Raw genomic sequence first — 17,897 nt, 5'->3', positions numbered from 1 at the left:
TATACTTTTCTTAGGTCCCTGCAGCTTGGCCATTAGGCACAGTTTCTTTGGCTTTATGCTTTAGGCTTATGTGTAGATAAGAGGAAAATAAGAACCATACAATATGAAGTCCTTCTGTTTTTTTCTCAGAACGTGTGTGCCTAATGAAATAAACAGTATCATTCGTGTATCCAGCAGGTACGCCTGTACAGATTTGGAGTACGGTTTGTCAAACCGTGGCCATTTCATTGAACTATGGAGAGCTTAATATCTATGTAAAGAATCAGTGACCACATACATCAACTGTTCTCTTAAGTGTTGTTGGGCCAGCAGAGTGAGAGGGGGTGGAAACTGGGGTTCTCACCAGCACAAAGCCACTGATCACTTCTTTGAGGATATGCAGAACCCTCTGAAACAGTTTGTCTGTGGGCCACAAGCAGGTCATTGCTTGGTGTTCTCCACAGCACCTCTGAGAACATGAAGGAGGAAGAAAGCATGGAAATCGTATTGTGTCTTCATGATGTGTTCTCAGACCTTCTGACCTTTAGGATTCCTCTGGGGGAAATCATAAAATAACACAGTTACCAACTATAATAGTTCTCTGAAGGAAAAGTGGAGAATGCAGTGACTTTTAAAAAGGGGACTTCAGTTTAGACTGAGGATATAGAGTTTCTTTGAGAAAACAGGGATTAGGTAGAACTGATTATTGAGGAGTTAGCTAGAAAGTGTAGGGAAGCAATTTTCAACCAGAGGAATACCATGTGGGAAATAGTAAGAAAAGGGCTTTATTTCCTTTGAAGAAATGAAGGAAGGGTGGTTGGAATGTTGTGATGAAGGAAAAATGATGCAAAAGAAAGCCTTGGAAAGACATACAGTTTTTTTCCCTTCCCTCAATTGCTCTAGTCTCCCAGAGAGAGTAGATATAAAGGCATTTCTGTGGTGTTTGGGGTGAAGACAGAATGGAGTTGGGTCAAATAGAAATATCAATTTAACATACTTCCAAATAGTTATTGATAAAACTAAAGCAAAGTCTTGCTTTGTGTTTTCTGCATTTGGTTCTTGATGATGAAAAGAGATTCAGCTAGTCAGAATATTGAGGAATTTTCCTCATGCTTTTTAGTTCCGAAATAGCAAAGTTGATATTGTGAGTGCTGGAAAGAGAGGTTCTCCCAAATGTTAGCACACGAACCAATCCCTGCATTCATACAAAATGCTAATCAACATCACTATGTAAGTAGCTTGGGTGCTAAGGTAATTCGAAGATAGTTACTACAAGTGGATGGTGAGAAAACAGAATTTAAGTGCTATAGAGGGCCTGCGTCCTGGTGCAAATGATCAAGTAGCGTTGAGATTATCAATCCATCTAATATTTGTCGCCCATCTGTCTGTGGAAGAGTCTATACTCTCTGGCCTTGTGGGGCTCTAGAGAAGAAACCATGCTTGTTTTTGAGAAGACTGCAGTTTTTCAGAGGAGACATGAGAACACAGATGTGAAGCATTAGGTAATCGTAAAGACCATGAACTTGGGAACTAGACTTGCTGGGCTACCCCACCTCTTAGTTGTATGACCTTAAGCATGATGTTTAGCCTTTCTTTTCCTTAGTTGCATCTCCTGTAAAAGAGAGGTAATATGAGTACCTACTTCATAAAGTTGTGATGAGGACTAAAATGGATGAATCCATGTGTAGTACTTAAAATCATCCTGGCATACAGTAGGTTTATGAGTGATGTTATTTTTATTAAAGAAAATACAGATCAACTTATGGTTAAAGACAAACGAGTGAAAAAAAGTTCTAGGCATCCAGAGGAGGAATAGATTATCATGGGCTGGGGACTTCCCTAGTGGTCCAGTGGTTAAGACTTCACACTTCCATGGCAGGGGCACAGGTTAGATTACTGTGGGCTGTGCAAGACCTGAGTCTTAAAAGCTAGACAGGGATAAAAGAGGTAAAATACTGATAATTATTCTGGGGGCTAGAATAATGAAAACTAGGATGGTAAATGTTTATTAAGGACTTGTCAGCTAGGCAGTGGGTTACTATTTTCTGTGCTTAATCTTATTTTAAACTCCACAAGATAAGCGCCCTTATTAGCCCCATTTTAAAGAGTAAGAAATCAAAAGAGTGTAATTTGTTCACCATCGCGTGTTAAACGATAGGCCCACTGAATGGGAGAATTGGCACTGTTGAGTGTGGGACAGTCAATGGAAAACCAGTTTGGTGTGTGGTGTTGATCTGACTAAAAACATGCAGAGTTTGGTATGTCCTCACATCTTATCTGGGAGGAAATTCCTCATGGGCACTTGACATTGTGGATAGGGAGTTTGGGAAGAGTCTGATGCTGGAGGTACACATCTCTTGAGAGTCAGCTTTATAGAGAGGAGGGAGAAGAAAGTGAAAAGCCGTGAGTAAGTTCTGTCTGGAACCAGAAAGAAAAAGAGGACACGGCAATAGAGGTAAAGGGGAGTGAAGGACTGGCGTTGTGTCTGTGACCGTGGCGGCTAAAGGCAAGAAACTTCAAGCAAGAACAGTCAGCACCAACAGATACGCCAGGGTTATGAGCAGTCCTTCATGGAGAGATGCGTGTGGCTCTCTCGTCAAGTACAGGATCATAGTAATTTCTGTTGTTATCCTAATTCTAGGCCTTAGTATTGTAATGAAGTAGAAAGCAATCTGTTTTGCAGTGAATAAGTGTTATTTTATAAGGAAAAAGAATAATTCTGCCTCCCTAGCAAAGCCACTGTCATCATTTTTGTTTCCGTCCAGTCTTTATTCATATATATCTTTTTTGTGGGAGTATAATAATAGCAGAGATACAGTTTTTTATTCTCCTTCCTCCCATGTTTCTGCTTAATTTTCTTATTTTTTAAGTGGCTGCCTCACTTATTACACCATAATTTACTTGCTTGTTGGTCATGTAGGCTATTATAAATAATGCTTCTGTTAAAATATCGTTTCGTATGGTTCTTCTTTAGGATAAATTTGCAGCAGAAGCTTAACCAGAGTTGAAAGAAATGAAAGTCCTAATGACTCCGGATTTGATATCACATGGCTTCCCAAAGCAATTTTCTTTATGAAGTTTATGCTAATTTGGACATCTGCAGCACATTTTTTTGCTTAGTTTTAAGTCAGATGAATGGTACATTGCAGTTGTGGACTTACCTTTTTTGCCTCTGTGTTTGGAATGTAATGGACCCCTACAGAAGCCAGAAATCACATTGATTTTACTCTTGTACTTGAAGTTTAAACCTTTTCCTCTTGGGTCCTCTTCGTCTGTTGAATCTTGGGTGTTTTTTGACATCATCTCCGGTCACTTTCTGCCTTACCTTCTCGGCCACACTTACTCCTTTGCTCTTCCTTGAGGTACACAAAGTCTTTTCAGGGTCTTAGTCTTTTGTCTGAAACTGTCTTGCCCCAGATTTCTAAATGGCTTGCTCCTCTCTTCCCATAGACAGACTCTGCTGAAATGTCACCTTCACAGAGAGATCTCTCCTGACTTCTGTATCTCAAATAGCGGGCCCTCTATTCTCTTGCTCTCTAGTCCTCACTCTCATTTTATTTTTATTTTCCACCCTCATTATTTATTTTTCCTTGTGATAAGGTATACTTATCACAACCTGAAAAAAATTGTGTGTGTGTGTGTGTGTGTTTTTTTTTTTTTCCACCTTGGAGTGTAAATTTTATAAGGCCAGGGATTTTGTTCTCTGCTCTATACTCAGTACCTTACACACCTGCATCAGTGGCTAGCCCTCAGATATTTGCTAAATGAGTGGATTTTATCTTTGCGAATAATGAGTTCATTACTTGTGCAGAGAGAAGCAGAGTCCATCAGATGTTAGAGCTGCCCTAAAGAGCATCTCATTCTAATCCAACCTTTATTTTAAGCCAGGACTCAAAGATGTGATGTGTCTTTTGCTACGAGCACACAGCTCTTATTAGACAGACTTGAACCTGGCTGACCAGTAGTATTTCACCTGGTGAATTATCAAAAAAAAGTAGTTTTTGTTTTGCTAGGGTGTGTAATTTGTGGGAAAAGTAAATAGATTTAAACTATATAGTCTGATAACTTATGCTATTATTTGCAAGGCTGGATTTTATGTAAAACTTAGCAACTTAAGCTATATGATCCATGGGCACACTTTCATAGCTATTTAAAACTGAAAGTGATCCTTGGTTTTTTCCTGAGTTCTTCTCTTCTTTTGGTCACACTTAACTAGCTGAGGGTATTTCCAGAGAGCTGGTTTAGGTGAAGGCTGTAGGTCTGAGCTACCCTTTAGCTGTAGCTTAACCAGGGGATTCTGCCTCTTGGGTGATGCCAGGCTGTTTCTGCACATGAGTGCATTGCTCTGTAGGCAAATCTTTGACTACAAGGATCAGAGAGTTCTCTTGTGCTACTTCAAATTAGGATTATGGTTATGAGGAACAAGGAAAGCCCCAAAATAGGAGCCATGATACAACCAGGTGTCATGGAGACTGTGCTCGGGGGTGGCAGGCTGCAGGCATTTGAACAGTAGGCACTGTTAATTCTTCCTTGTAATGTTCTGCATTATCATGAGTCAGCTCTTCTCTGCATATGTGCTTCTTTCTGTGCTTCCAGGGGGCAAATTGATTTCATATTTCTAGCTGGAGTCCGGAGAGAGGGAATCTGATCAGTTCAGTTCATCTTTTACCCCTTGCTGTGACATAGGCCATCTTAATGGTAGTGACCTTAGAATCCTTGCTGCTGCTGCTGCTGCTGTCGCTTCAGTCGTGTCCGACTCTGTGCGACCCCATAGACGGCAGCCCACCAGGCTCCCCTGTCCCTGAGATTCTCCAGGCAAGAACACTGGAGTGGGCTGCCATTTCCTTCTCCAGTGCATGAAAGTGAAAAGTGAAAGTGAAGTCACGCAGTCGTGTCTGACTCTTAGCGACCCCTTGGACTGCAGCCTACCTGGCTCCTCCATCCATGGGATTTTCCAGGCAAGAGTACTGGAGTGGGTTGCCATTGCCTTTTCCCTAGAATCCTTGAGTGCTTAATAAAAAATAAAGCAAATGGCATAGTTCTGCTTCCTTGAGCGTGGTGCTGTGCATGTGGGAAGATTAGGCTGGGCATGGCAAACTTTTGTGACAGTAGATGTGTTTCTCATAACCTCCCTCATCACCTCCTGGGAGAATAGCCCACATCCAAAGTTGCTATTACTGGAGCGACAAAAAAAGTCTGCCTTCCCTCAGCCTCTGCCCCTGGGTCTGTACCAAACAGCTGCTCCCCATGCTGCCAACAGTCTCACCTCCTGTGGTGGGGCTGAGGCCAGGGAGAGGAGTTGGCATCTCCTGCGCAGTGAGCACAGCTGCACTACCCCTGCTGGCAGAGACCTCTGGGGCAAAGGCAAGGCCAGCAGCCAGCTGCAGATGTTGGACAGGCAGTTGGCCACATGACTCTGAAACTGTGTTGAGACGTCGGTGGTGCTGGCATCCTGAGCCCACTCGAGAGCCAGCGTCGGCCCCAGCAGTTCAGGTGCACAGCCAGGTAGACGGAACCGTGACAGTCACGCATATTTATGCAAGAGTGACCCATAGGCCTTGCTCTCTGCCTCTTGCCCACCTTGGATAAAGTATGTACTTCTGAGTGGCATTTCTGCTGATCATGTATTTTCTCCACACTGGTCAGGCTGACTTAACCTCTAGTCCTTGAGACCAAGGTCATGCAGTCGTGGAAGTTTACACAATACCAACATAGTTTGTGAACCTGGCATAAACCCGGCCACGTAGGATTCACACTGACTTTGAGCTGACTAGCTAAGCAGATGCTGTTTAGGGAATAGGAAAGAGAGCTCTCCTTGAAAAGGGCAAAATAGGTCACTGTGAAGCTGCAGTGGGCTGGACTCACAGCATCTCATTCCTTTTTCCTTCAGTTTGTCTAAATCTGGCTTTTGAAAGGAAAGTTTTCAAACTTCACATTTTTTTCCCTTGTAGCGTAACTTGGATGGAAATAATTCAGTGTTGTTTTAGGCCCAGATTCCAAGTTTTTCCACCTTCTGAGTTACATAAACTGATCAAGTTGGGAACCTAATGGAGTTTTAGCCTGTACTTAACCTTTTGCAGTTTGTAAGCTTTTGAGTAATACTTGGCCTTTTTTTTTTTTTTTTAAAGCACAGTTCCTGGCTTATAAAACTCATAGTCTTTGATGAATTATGAACCCTTTTTTATATTTAATTGATAGAACTTTCATTCTCAGGATGAATTTTCTTATAAAAAAATATGGAAATTGCATTGCAGAGCAGCAGGAGTGGGCTTTTTGTTCTGTTTTGTCCTGTTTTGACAGATGGAGCAGTTATATTGTTGCTTTTAACAGCCTAGCACACCCTCAGTTTAAACTGTTCTATTAAATACCTCTTTTTTTGCATTATATTACAGATATAAGAGTTAGTGTTTGATTTTAAAACATTAATAATTTGAGAGACTGTATAGAAAGAAACAGGCAGTAGGAATGTACAGACCATGGAACAAAGCCAAGTAGCCACTTGAATAACAGAGACACCGTGCCCTCTGTCTTAGCAGGACCTGTCGTGCTATCCCCAGGCAGAGGTGCTGGGAAGGGGCAATGTTGGTTAAATTTGGAGAAGCCAGAGTTAAGTCCGATGAGAAGTTTGTTTTGGAGACAGTGAAATGTAGGAACCAAAATGCCAGGTGCGAATTTGGTAGGCTGAGGCAGAGAGAATGTTTTAGAAGAGGGTGTGGCTTGGGGCAGGACTTGCTGACAGGAGTTGGGATAGGGCTAAGACCGTGAGCCAGCGAGCCCAAGAGAGGATGTGTCATCTGAGAGGGTTCAGAATGGGAAGCTGACTGAGAGGATCTCGGGAAACATCTTGAAAGCTGAGAGCACAGACTTGGGTTGTCTTCCAAAATAGAACGGATAGACTTCATCTTGAGAAAGGGAAGCCGTGACACCAAGAAAACCTCTTGGCAGCAGCATTAAGAACTCATCAGAGGAGTGTTAAAAGTGCACGGAGGAGAAATTAGATTGTCAAAGTTCAGGCAGTGTACAAGCAGGGTCGGACTAAAGCTTCATCTGCGGGGAAGTGTCTCCTGGGTTAAAATGGAGAGCTTGCCAGTTGTCTAATGAGACAGAACAACAAGCAGTGGGGCAGGAAGTAGCTATTTGTGGACTCAGTCGTGGGCACCAGCAGTTACCAGCTAGATGACCTTGAGTAAGTTATTTAATCCCTGAACCTCAGTTTACTCATCTGAATTAATACTGCTATTATTATTAAAAGGATTATAGGAGACAGTGTACATATGCATCACTTTCATAGAGATTAGATAGTATTAGTGTCCTTCCCCCAGTTAAAAATATGTTGCTCAGTAAAAATAAAACTGCCCAACTAGTTTGACCAGTTCCTTCCCACACCCCCAGTCTGATCTCAGTTTTCTTGGTCAGGTGCTTGTTGGAACTGACTGTGACTAGAACTGACAGATTTGGCAGACTTCACAAGGACCTCTTTATATAGGGAATGTGTGGTTATGTAAACACAGCAGACTTTAAGCCCGAATGCCCCAGGTCACTGCCCTGGACTGTAGGACTTTACTAAGAACACAGGAAGCATGCTGCCAGTTTTCAGTTCTGGGGTGGGTCACTACCCATCAGACTTTTCTTGTCCACTCTCCCCTTCCTCCACACCTCCTGCCAAGCAGCAAGCCCACCAAGCAACAGTTACTAGCGTAATAGAAAACACAAAACAGGCTTGAAGCAAAATGTTTTCCCCTCAGCTCTATGTAGCAAAGATAGTCAAAGAAATACGTTTGGTTCCAAATCTCAGGGAAGTGTTTAGGGATCCATGGACAGTGCCTGCTGAGCCATCTCTGCATCTTAATTAGGCTAAATCCTTCCCTTGGAATGTCCTCCTCCAGTTTTTCATGTAAGACTTGTCTCCTATGCTACCACCGACAGAAAGTCTTCCCTGATTTCTTCATCCATGTCTTCTTCACTGAAAGATCTGACTTCCTTCTATGAAGTCCAACTTTTTAAAATACATTTTAGAAAATACTTCTAAGGGCCCTGAATGCATTGTTCCTAGATTAGAGTTTTCTTGATACTTACTCTTCATGATCTTCATGTACTGGTTTATAAATTTCTGGAGTACAAAGATTTGCTCATACTAGAATTCCCCTGCATTGCCTAGGGTGCGTAGTGAGTGTTCAGTACATCTTGGAGATCAGATGTTCTCATCCAAGATGGGGATGAATAAGGAATCCACTTCAGAGATCTACCATGTTCTGCAGGCAGCAGGCAGGGGGTGATGAACCACTTCATCCTTTCTCACCTGCCACCCCTAGTCACATACTCTTAACTAATAAACTCTACTTCCTGGTTTCCAAAGAAGCCAATCCTTTGGCCTTTCCAAGTCTTGGCCTGTGCTGTTTCCTGAACTTGGACTGCCCTTCCTTCCTGCTGCTAAGCTGCTAAGTCACTTCAGTTGTGTCTGACTCTGTGTGATCCCATAGACGGCAGCCCGTCAGGCTCCTCCATCCCCGGGATTCTCCAGGCAAGAACTCTGGAGTGGGTTGCCATTTCCTTCTCCAATGCATGAAAGTGAAAAGTGAAAGTGAAGTCACTCAGTCGTGTCCGACTCTTATCGACCCTGTGGACTGCAGCCTACCAGGCTCCTCCGTCCATGGGATTTTCCAGGCAAGAGTACTGGAGTGGGGTGCCATTGCCTTCTCCCGCCCTTCCTTCCTAGAAAAGCAATTATCCTCCAGCCCAGATATGCCCTTTACAGTATGGCTTTCCTGATGTTTGGGCCTCTCTGCTCAGTGTTTTATACGATATAACCCCAATCTAACACTTTTCTTGTTGTTCCTTAGTCACTTATTTACAGGCTGCATTTCTCCAGGGCAGGATTTCTTTCTTGGCTTATTTATCTTCATAGCTTTAGTGCCTAGTGTCCTACCTTGAAACTCCTAAACATTTTCGGTTCAGTTGAATTGAATCCAAAGGCAAAGACTCCTGAGGCAAACCAAGTAGGTCCTCTGACCTGAAAGCCAAGGTCAGGGAGAATGTCTGGAGCAGACTCCCTGTGCCAGAAAACGTCTGAACTCACACAGCTCTGGCTGGAGAGGTGTCCTTCAGATCTCTGTAGGAAGGTCACAGGAAATCAAGGAGCCTGGGTTCTGTGCAGGGAGTGAGCTCTCTCTCTGTCCAGACCTTGGATCCTTCCTTCTGGTACTGATTTCCTCTCACCAGAAACTGGCCCTCCCTGGTCGGTCACCATTTTGTGAATGCAGCTGCAGCTCAGGGCACAGCTGTGCAAGTTGGGATTGTTTTCAAACCATTGTAGTTGATAACTTAAACATATAAATAACTAAGAACGTTAGTTGATTTTAAGAAATATTAGGTCTTTCAAAATATCACACACTTCTTTGGAGATTGAGAGAGTATATTACCCTCTTTGCCAGAAAGAGCTTGTGGTTCTAATTTTTTTCCACAAATTTTTATTTTGAAAAATTTCAAAGCCTACAAAAAGTATGAGTACAGTGAACGCCTATATAGCCTTCCTCTAGATTCACAAGTTGTTAGCATTTTGCTTCATTTGCTTTTTCTTTTTTCATGTCAGTATGTGTATATGTATGTGAAAGTGTTCGTTGCTGAATTGTGTCCAAGTTTGCAATCCCGTGGGCTATAGCCGGCCAGGCTCCTCTGTCCATAGAGTTCTCCAGTCAAGAATACTAGAGTGGGTTGCCATTCCCTTTTCCAGGGGATCTTCCTGACCCAGGGATCAAACCTGGGTCTTCTGTATTGCAGGCAGATTCTTTACTGGCTGAGCCACCAGGGAAGCCTGTGTATGTATATCCACCTATATTTATTTATTTGTTTCTGGCTTCTCTGGGTCTTCCTTGCTGTGTGGGCTTTTCTCTGGTTGCGGAGATCTGAGGCTGCTCTCCAGGCGCCCTGTGTGGGCTTCTCATTGCAGTGGCGTTATGGAGCACGGGCTTTAGGGTGCGCAGACTTCAGTAGTTGTGGCTTCTGGGCTCTAGAGCACAGGCTCAATAGTTGTGGCTCATGGGCTTAGTTGTTCCACAACATGTGGAATCTTTCTGGATCAGGGATCAAACCCATGTCTCCTGCACTGGCCAGCAGATTCTTTACCACTGAGCCGCCAGGAAAGCCCTTGTGTTTTCTGATGAATCGTGTGAGAGTAAGTTGTAGACATTAAGACTGTCACCTCTAAACACTTCCCCATATCTTCTGAGAGCAAGAGGTAGCCAGATTGTTCTAGTCATGTCCTTTAGAGTTTTTTCTTTTTTTTAAAAAATCCAAGATCTGGTCAAAGTGTAGCCATACATTTAGTTGTCATATCTCTTTAGTCTTCTATAATTTAGATAGTTTCCTAGGCCTTTTGTCTTTTGTGTCTTTTGGTGGGTTCATGTTGTATGCTCTGTGGACTATCACTTAATTTGAATGATCGGTTATTTCCTTATAATGAGATGCAGGGGGAAACGCTGTTAGCGGGTGACATGCTGCACCAAGGACATAATACAAGAGGCACATTTAGGTCAGTCAGCCCTGTTGTTGGTGACGCTCAGTGTGATCATTTGGTTATGGTGTTGTCGGCCAGGTTCTTCCTTTGTGAAAGAACCTTTTTGTCCCTTTGCAAATACTAATTAATCTTTGAAGTGATACCTTAAGATTGCATGAGTAACTTGTATCTCCTCCCAAATTTACACAATGGTTTTAGCATCCACTGAAGATTCTTGCGTAAGTTGATGATTACTGTGAGGATGATGTTCATTTTATTAAAATCTAATTTAGTGAGATCTGCTGTTTAACTCCCTCAAGAGCCTTCATTCTAAATATGCTACCTAAAAATACATTGAAAACCGATAGGTCTTTACTAAATATGAAAATTTGATTGACCCAAATAAAACTAAACTTCTGATTATTTTGAAATTCATCATTTTAACTCTTCTTAATAGAGTTTTTTTTTTTTTTTTTAGCTGAGATTGTTTGGTTTTATAAGCTCTTCTTAATATAGTTTTTGTGGGCTCTAGGGTGGATGTATCTGCATAGACCTTAAATTGTAGGGCTAAAGCACAGGTGACCACTTCCTGGCACTAAACCACCGTCAAATGATCACTGTCACAAAAGTGACAAATAATAAATAGGCAAGTACTTGTTTGCTAGTGGTGTTAAAATTTTTATGTCATCATTTTTAGGTGAGATAGTACAAGTTAATGGATAAAGAATGAGGCCACTGGAAGCTGACCTAAATTTCAATCCCAAATTTACTCTCTAGGTTTTAATCTGAGGTATCCCATAACCTCTCAGAGCTTCAGTTCTCCTCATCTGTAAAATGGTAATAATAACAACAACTGTATTTACTTCAGAATTACTGCGAGGTAAAGTGTTTATTTTTAGCAAAGCGGATCCTGTGTTGTAAGCACTTAATAACTGGTGTTTGTGGTGGTAAAGTTGGTGGTGACTGTTACTTGTGCTAGGGATCAAATATAAAAAAATGTGACATGAAAAATTATGTATTCAGGAACTTAGGAAGCTTTGTTTTTGAAAGGTAGCCAAGAACATTTTGGAGGTTGTGGTAATGTGTTCTCAGGTGTTAAGGGGGAGAATTTTTTAAATTTATCCTTCAAAAGCCTGGCCAAACAAAATGGAATTATCCCCGTAAGTCCCTGCCCTCATGCCATACCTGTTTCCCCAGAGAAGCGCATTGGTCACTTCAGGCTTGTCCCCAAATCCCTCACAGTCCTCCTCTTCCTCCCCAACCTCTCTGGCCCTGGTGGAAAAGCAAGCAGCTTCCTGCCACCCGTTCTGCCCATAACCCAGGGTGGGGATGGTGGCCGTGCCAGGAGTTCCCACTGCTTCCTCAGAGCCCAGATTTCCACCCACAGACTGGCTCTGAGTTGAGGGCCTCCCATAGCTCATCACACTTCGTAGGTACTTGGGTAAAAAGGTCACCATTTCTGAACTTGAATTTTATAATCCTATAATCTCTTGCCTGGCTCAGATGGCACAGGAAGATGGAGGGAGTTATAATTTTGAGGCCAAGTTTTTTTTTTTTTTCTTAACACCTTTCAAACCAAACTAATAGAAGAACCTACCATCATTGTGACAGTTTCAGAAGTTTGATTTTTAGCTATAAAAGGCTTTTATTTAAAGACTGTATTAAAATCAACAAATAGTACCACATTGGATCATTCTGTCTCCTGATAAAACTGGCTAATGATATACGAAAGCAAATATTTAGTTACCTTATTGTTTGTTTACAGTAATATTCAAGCTGTCATTCAAAAACCTTTAAGGTTTTCCTTTAGTATCTAGATTACTTCCCTTTATTCACCAAATGCTCACAAATGCAAAGAAGAGAGTATATCTCATTTATTTGAACTCTGATTTTTATAATGAGACCATATGCAGAACTCAGCTTAATTTTACATATCACAGGGACTTCCTTGGTGGTCCAGTGGCTAGAACTCCCTGCTCCCAATGTAGGGGGACTGGGTTCGATCCCTGATCAGGGAACTAGATCCCACAGGCCACAGCTAAGACCTGGAACAGCCAAAATAAATAAATATTTAAAACAGTTTACATAACACAAAAATAACTGAAAATGCAATAAAAGAAAAATTGACACTTGCACAATATCCTAGTTTTCAAAGCACCTTACATATGTCATCTACAGAGATGACTGTAAGATGATCAGGACAAATAACTAGTTTCTTCATTTTACAGATAAAAGAGACAAGATTCCTAAACTTTAGCATTCTAGTTCATGATTTCACCACTTAACTGGGTATTGGAACAGTCACCATCAAACAAGTCACTTAATCACTCTTCAGGTTTCTCTTTTTTCTTTCTTTCTCTCTGGTTGCTCCAGGTCTTCATTGCTGAGTGGGGGCTGCTCTTCATTAGGGTGCAGAGGCTTCTCATTGCAATGGCCTCTCTTGCTGTGGAGCACAGTATATAGTGGCGCTCAGGCTTCAGTAGTTACCTTTCGAAGGCTCTAGAGCACGCGCTGAGTTGTTGTGGCACAGGGGCTTAGCTGCTCAGCAGCACGTGGAATCGTCCCAGACCAAGGATCAAACCTGTGTCTTCTGCATCGGCAGGCAAATTCTTATCCACTGTACCACCAGAGAAGTCCCTCTTCAAGTCTCTTTAACTGTAAAACAGAATTTAAAGTAGTGCTTGCCTCACAGAGTGTTGTGAAGATGAAACAAGTTAATACACATAAGGCAGTTAGAAACAGCACCCGGTGCATAGCAGATGCTCAGTAAATGTTAGCTTCTATTATTACTACACAGCTAGTAAGTGTGAGGACTAGGACCCCAATCCAGGCGTGCTGACTCCCTAATCCAGAGCTCTGTAGTAAGTCATTGATTTAATTTCCATCTCATGTTGACCTTATTATTCCTGAAGGCATCTTTTTCTGCTTTGTTTGCTTTGACCTCGAATTTCTGAAGATCAAAGGGGAATGTGTTTGAAGTTTTCTTCCTTCCTGATTTTTTTTTAATCCTCTGACTTCTGTTGTCGTCTGGGTTTGGTTGACCTTGAGGTATCAGAAGGTGTTTTAGTAGTTGAATGTCTCATGAAGTTGTTCTCATGGGTTTGTTGGGGTTTCTCTGAATTTTACTTTGGTTGAAAGGCCTGGGGTAGGAGGCAGGGTTGGCTGCACTTGAGTTACACCCCTTCTCTGTGGTGCTAAGGGAATGTCTGAGAGTAGCGTTACTCAGAGTAGCAGCTGCAGGGAGTAGAGATCATTTATTGTAAAAGAGCCATTCTGAAGAAATCGGTAAAGTATTATGGCATATTTTCTGGGAAAGGAAAAGAAGTTGTAGATCATTTTCTTGCTAATAACATTTATAGCAGGCTTTTACTTGTGATTCCCAGTTTTTACTCTGTCCACCACCAGTGTTGACATTTATGGTTATGAAATAGGCCTGAGTGAAAAATCTGTGCACTTTTGTGGTAGCTACTCAGCTGCTATGGGGTGATACCCTCCCATTCCTCTGATGCCCAAGTTGAACCCAGTGTGGGATGTGATACAGAAGATTGTAGGAGGCAGGCAGCAATGTACAGGAAAGGTGCAGCCAGCTCCATGGCCCTGCAGAGGCAAGGAGCTAGCTCAGCTAGCACACTGAGCTGTCCATCCCTAGGCCTTTTTGATGGGCCTGCTGCATTTACTGTACACAGACAGGGTCCTTTCCAAAAAACAGGATGTTCAGTATGCCTCTCAGGGTCTTTATGGAAGATATGCACTAAGATTTAACTTGGTGAGGCAGGAGATTTGAGAAGACGTGCCAAGACCTCTTTGTGATCTTTGCATTTTTTAACCCACTGACCTCTAATACTCTCCTTGACAAATTTAATTAATGTTCTCACATTAAATGAAAACACTGAACTTTTAATAGATTCCCTGGGGCTTGGTAATCATTTGATATTATTTCCAAAAGAGAGAGGGTATGAAGAAATGATATATTATCCTTCCTGGTTTTTCAGTTAAGTTTTATTGTTCTTGCCTGGCCACCTGCTGAATTCTTTAGCCCATCCAGCCTGGAAGCAAAGCCCAGGAAACAACTCAGGGTGCTGCCACGCAGGCAGTCTCATTCTTGTGGCCGCATACCCATTCCTGCGGGCTTGGTGCTTTCCCTTGTGTCCTGTCGTCTGCCTGTTGCGGTGGCCACTCCTGGTGTGCTGCCTTATGGTTGGTCTTCCTCCTGCTGAGTTGCTTGGATGCTCTGTGTAGTAGATGAGGAGTTGGAGGAGAAGATAAAGAGTACCCATTATTCATTGTCCACTGCCACTGTCGTTACGCACTGCTCAGGACTCCAGGGAGCTTTGCTTCTAGGCCAGTCGATGAGCTTCTTTGATGTGTGAGAAGCTTCTGAATGTGGTGGTTCTTATCCTGCTTCACCACTTACATCTTTCTGGCCCTCAGAGTGCCAGTTCAGTTTAGTTCAGTTGCTCAGTCGTGGCCGACTCTCCGCGACCCCATAAATCGCGGCACGCCAGGCGTCCCTGTCCATCACCAACTCGCGAAGCTCACCCAAACTCATGTGCATCGAGTCGGTGATGCCATCAAGCCATCTCATCCTCTGTCGTCCCCTTCTCCTCCTGCCCCCAATCCCTCCCAGCATCAGAGTCTTTTCCAATGAGTTAACTCTTCGCATGAGGTGGCCAAAGTATTGGAGTGCCAGAGGAGGGCCTTATTTCTGATGATTTCCTTTGAGGTCACTAGCAGGACTGGGAGTAGAGGTGACAGCTAAGAGACTTAGCAAAGCTAAAAGGATTCTAGAGAGGTCAAACAGTTGAACTTGAGCTTAGACTAACTCATGATGGACCTTTGCTTAGCTGCCAGTGTGGCAGCATGTACCAGAGCTCACCCCTTCAACACCTATTGTCCTCTTTGACGTATTTGCTGATTCTCTCAAGTCAGCCTCCTTGCTTGTCTGGGCTCCCACAGTACTTTTTATTTCCATTTATCTCCCTCAGCTTTGTAGCAAGTAGTTAATTGTTTTAAAGTGTGTTTCTTCTACCATGTAAGTGTCTGGACAGCTGGAACTTTGTCTAGTTCCTCTCACTATTCCTCATAATCCATAGATTGTGTGTCATTTGTAACAGTTGCTCAGTAAATCTTACTAAGTGGGACAAAGCTCAGCATGTCCATGGACATCCTGCTGCTCATGTCCATGTTTGCAGATCATGTGCTCAGCCGTGAGGCAGGAGGATATCCTTGAAGAAACAGAGCATCACCATCAGACATGACATATAAAGACAACACTAGCCTATTGTTGAGCTTCTTTTTTCTTTTTTTGACAACTTTCGTTGAGATGTAATTCTCAGTTCACCCATTTAAAATGTACGGTTCAGTGGTTTCCAGTATGTTAACAGAGTTATGCAGTCACCAGCACAATCAATTTTAGCAGATTTTCATCATTCCCAGAGGAAACACAGTATCTATTCCCTCCACTCCCCCAGCCTTGGACGGTAGACCACGAATCTATTTTTGTCTCTATAGATTTGCCTATACTGGGCATTCCATAAAATATATAGTATTTTGTGCTTGGCTCCTTTCAGTCAGCATAGTGTATTCAGCACACATCCAGGTTGAAGCACGTGTCAAGCCTGGAGCTTTATAGAAATTGGAGGCCAGGTGATGCTTGTTTCAAGAGCGGCTGAGGCTCAGGCCAGTGGTGAACCTCTTGTTGTTGGCCAGTCACTAAGTTGTGTCCAACCCTCATTAAAGTTGACCAAACCTATATAATGAAAATTTCCATAGATGTGACCTGAACTTGCTTCCCTAAGTAATTTTAGAAATCAAGGTAAAATTTATGAGTATCTAATAGAGTGCCTGGCACATGAGGGTCTCAGGGCCTATTTCTTCCCTGTGTCCCACTTTAGGTTCTTAGATTTTAGTAAGAACTCACCAAAGTGAAACAATAGATGAGTTTTTAGTTGGTACTTTGAGTGTAATTTACTGATTCCTGCCCCCTCCTCTTTCGTTTTTGTCTTCCCCAAGGCTATGCCTTTCTGCTGTTCCAGGAGGAGAGCTCGGTACAAGCTTTGATAGACGCCTGCCTAGAGGAAGACGGGAAACTGTACCTGTGTGTGTCAAGCCCCACCATCAAGGATAAACCAGTAAGTAGTGTGCAGCCAGCTGTTGCTTTTCCAGAGCATGTGTGCAATCAGAATAGCTGATCACCTTCCCCTTGTCATAAGAATGCTGGGAACTAGGATCCTCTTACCCAGGGTGACCTCGCTATGCGGTAGCGCTGGACTGTTGTTGACGGGGAGCTAATAACAAATTTCTCAGTTTTTGGTTTTATACTTTTGGGAATAAATGTAAACAAATTTGCCCTTGTCTTTCACTTTACAGTTCTTTTTAGCTAATTCCTATTCAGAAACTCTGAATTGAGGTAAATAATGCCCTTAGTGGTTTTGGCAGCTGGTTTCTGTCATTATTTCAGATCAAGGGCAGCAGGAGTGATTTATTTATTTATTTATTTTAAATAAAAGATCATAATCTTCGATGTTTATGTGCCTTTGAATGCAAAGCTTTGTGCTGGGTGGCTAAATAGAGCCTTCTGGGCCAGGAGCTTACACTCTAGAGTGGATAGCTTCAAGCAGAGAAGGGGCAGGGAAAGATGGAGAACGTGCATCCAAAGCTGTAAATAATGCACACTTCTGTGGAATTTGTGGTTGAGTCTGTGGTTTCTGAGCCAAAGAGTGTGAGTGAATAAGTCACTGGGTAAGAAGGGAAGACTACTTCCTTTCTCCTGACAGAGGGGATATCAGTGGAAAAGAGGCAAGACTGTTCAGGGCAGAAGAAAAAACTTGACTAATACAGCAGAAGTAAACTCCAGGAGGTGGGGAGGGATAGGGAGGTCTGGCGTGCTGCAGTCCATTGGGTCGCAAAGAGTTGGTCGCGACTTGGTGACTAAACAAAAACAACAATGATCCCTGAGGAGGTTGGGAGAGGGGTGAGACTTGTATGTCAAGGCCTGATGCTCAGAGTGGGAAATAGAGTAAAAACAGTAGCATGGGCTAAGGGGCCAAGGCACGTATTTACCACGGGGCCTGCAGCATCCCCTGTAAGACTTAACCAGAGGTATGGGCTTGGTTAACAGCAAGGTTTACTCTCAGAAACATGTATGGGGAAGGAGTTGTGGTCGGATGTAAAGCTCCCAGTTTGAGTCTTGATTCTAGCATTTAAATATCTGCTTGACTGCATAAGTCACCTAATCCTTGCTTCAACTTGGTTTCCTCACTGATAAAATGAGAAGACCAATAGTTCTTCTCAGGATGTTGAGAGACTCAGATAAGAGGAAGAAGTATGTAAAAGCATTTGATGAGGTCGGGTACTTGCACAAACAGTGCTGCTAGTCCTACATGGTGTTAGAGGACCGGGGAGAGCGAGATCAGAGGTTATCTAC

The 17,897-nt window shown here is 42.8% G+C and overlaps 1 protein-coding gene across 5 annotated transcripts in view; it reads left to right on the top strand.

Moving 5' to 3' along the window:
- CPEB3 (cytoplasmic polyadenylation element binding protein 3) overlaps window positions 1-17,897 on the top strand; it is a 157,959-nt gene that overhangs the window by 85,204 nt on the left and 54,858 nt on the right. For all 5 annotated transcript variants that reach the window (XM_040254520.1, XM_040254519.1, XM_040254522.1 and 2 more), the window contains one exon: window positions 16,484-16,602. In XM_040254520.1, the coding sequence (XP_040110454.1) occupies window positions 16,484-16,602 (119 nt within the window). The remainder of the gene's footprint in view (window positions 1-16,483; window positions 16,603-17,897) is intronic.

The sequence above is a fragment of the Oryx dammah genome, unplaced genomic scaffold, assembly GCF_014754425.2.
Source record: "Oryx dammah isolate SB20612 unplaced genomic scaffold, SCBI_Odam_1.1 HiC_scaffold_14, whole genome shotgun sequence".
NCBI lineage: Eukaryota > Metazoa > Chordata > Mammalia > Artiodactyla > Bovidae > Oryx > Oryx dammah.
This window is presented reverse-complemented; position numbering and strand designations above follow the sequence as displayed.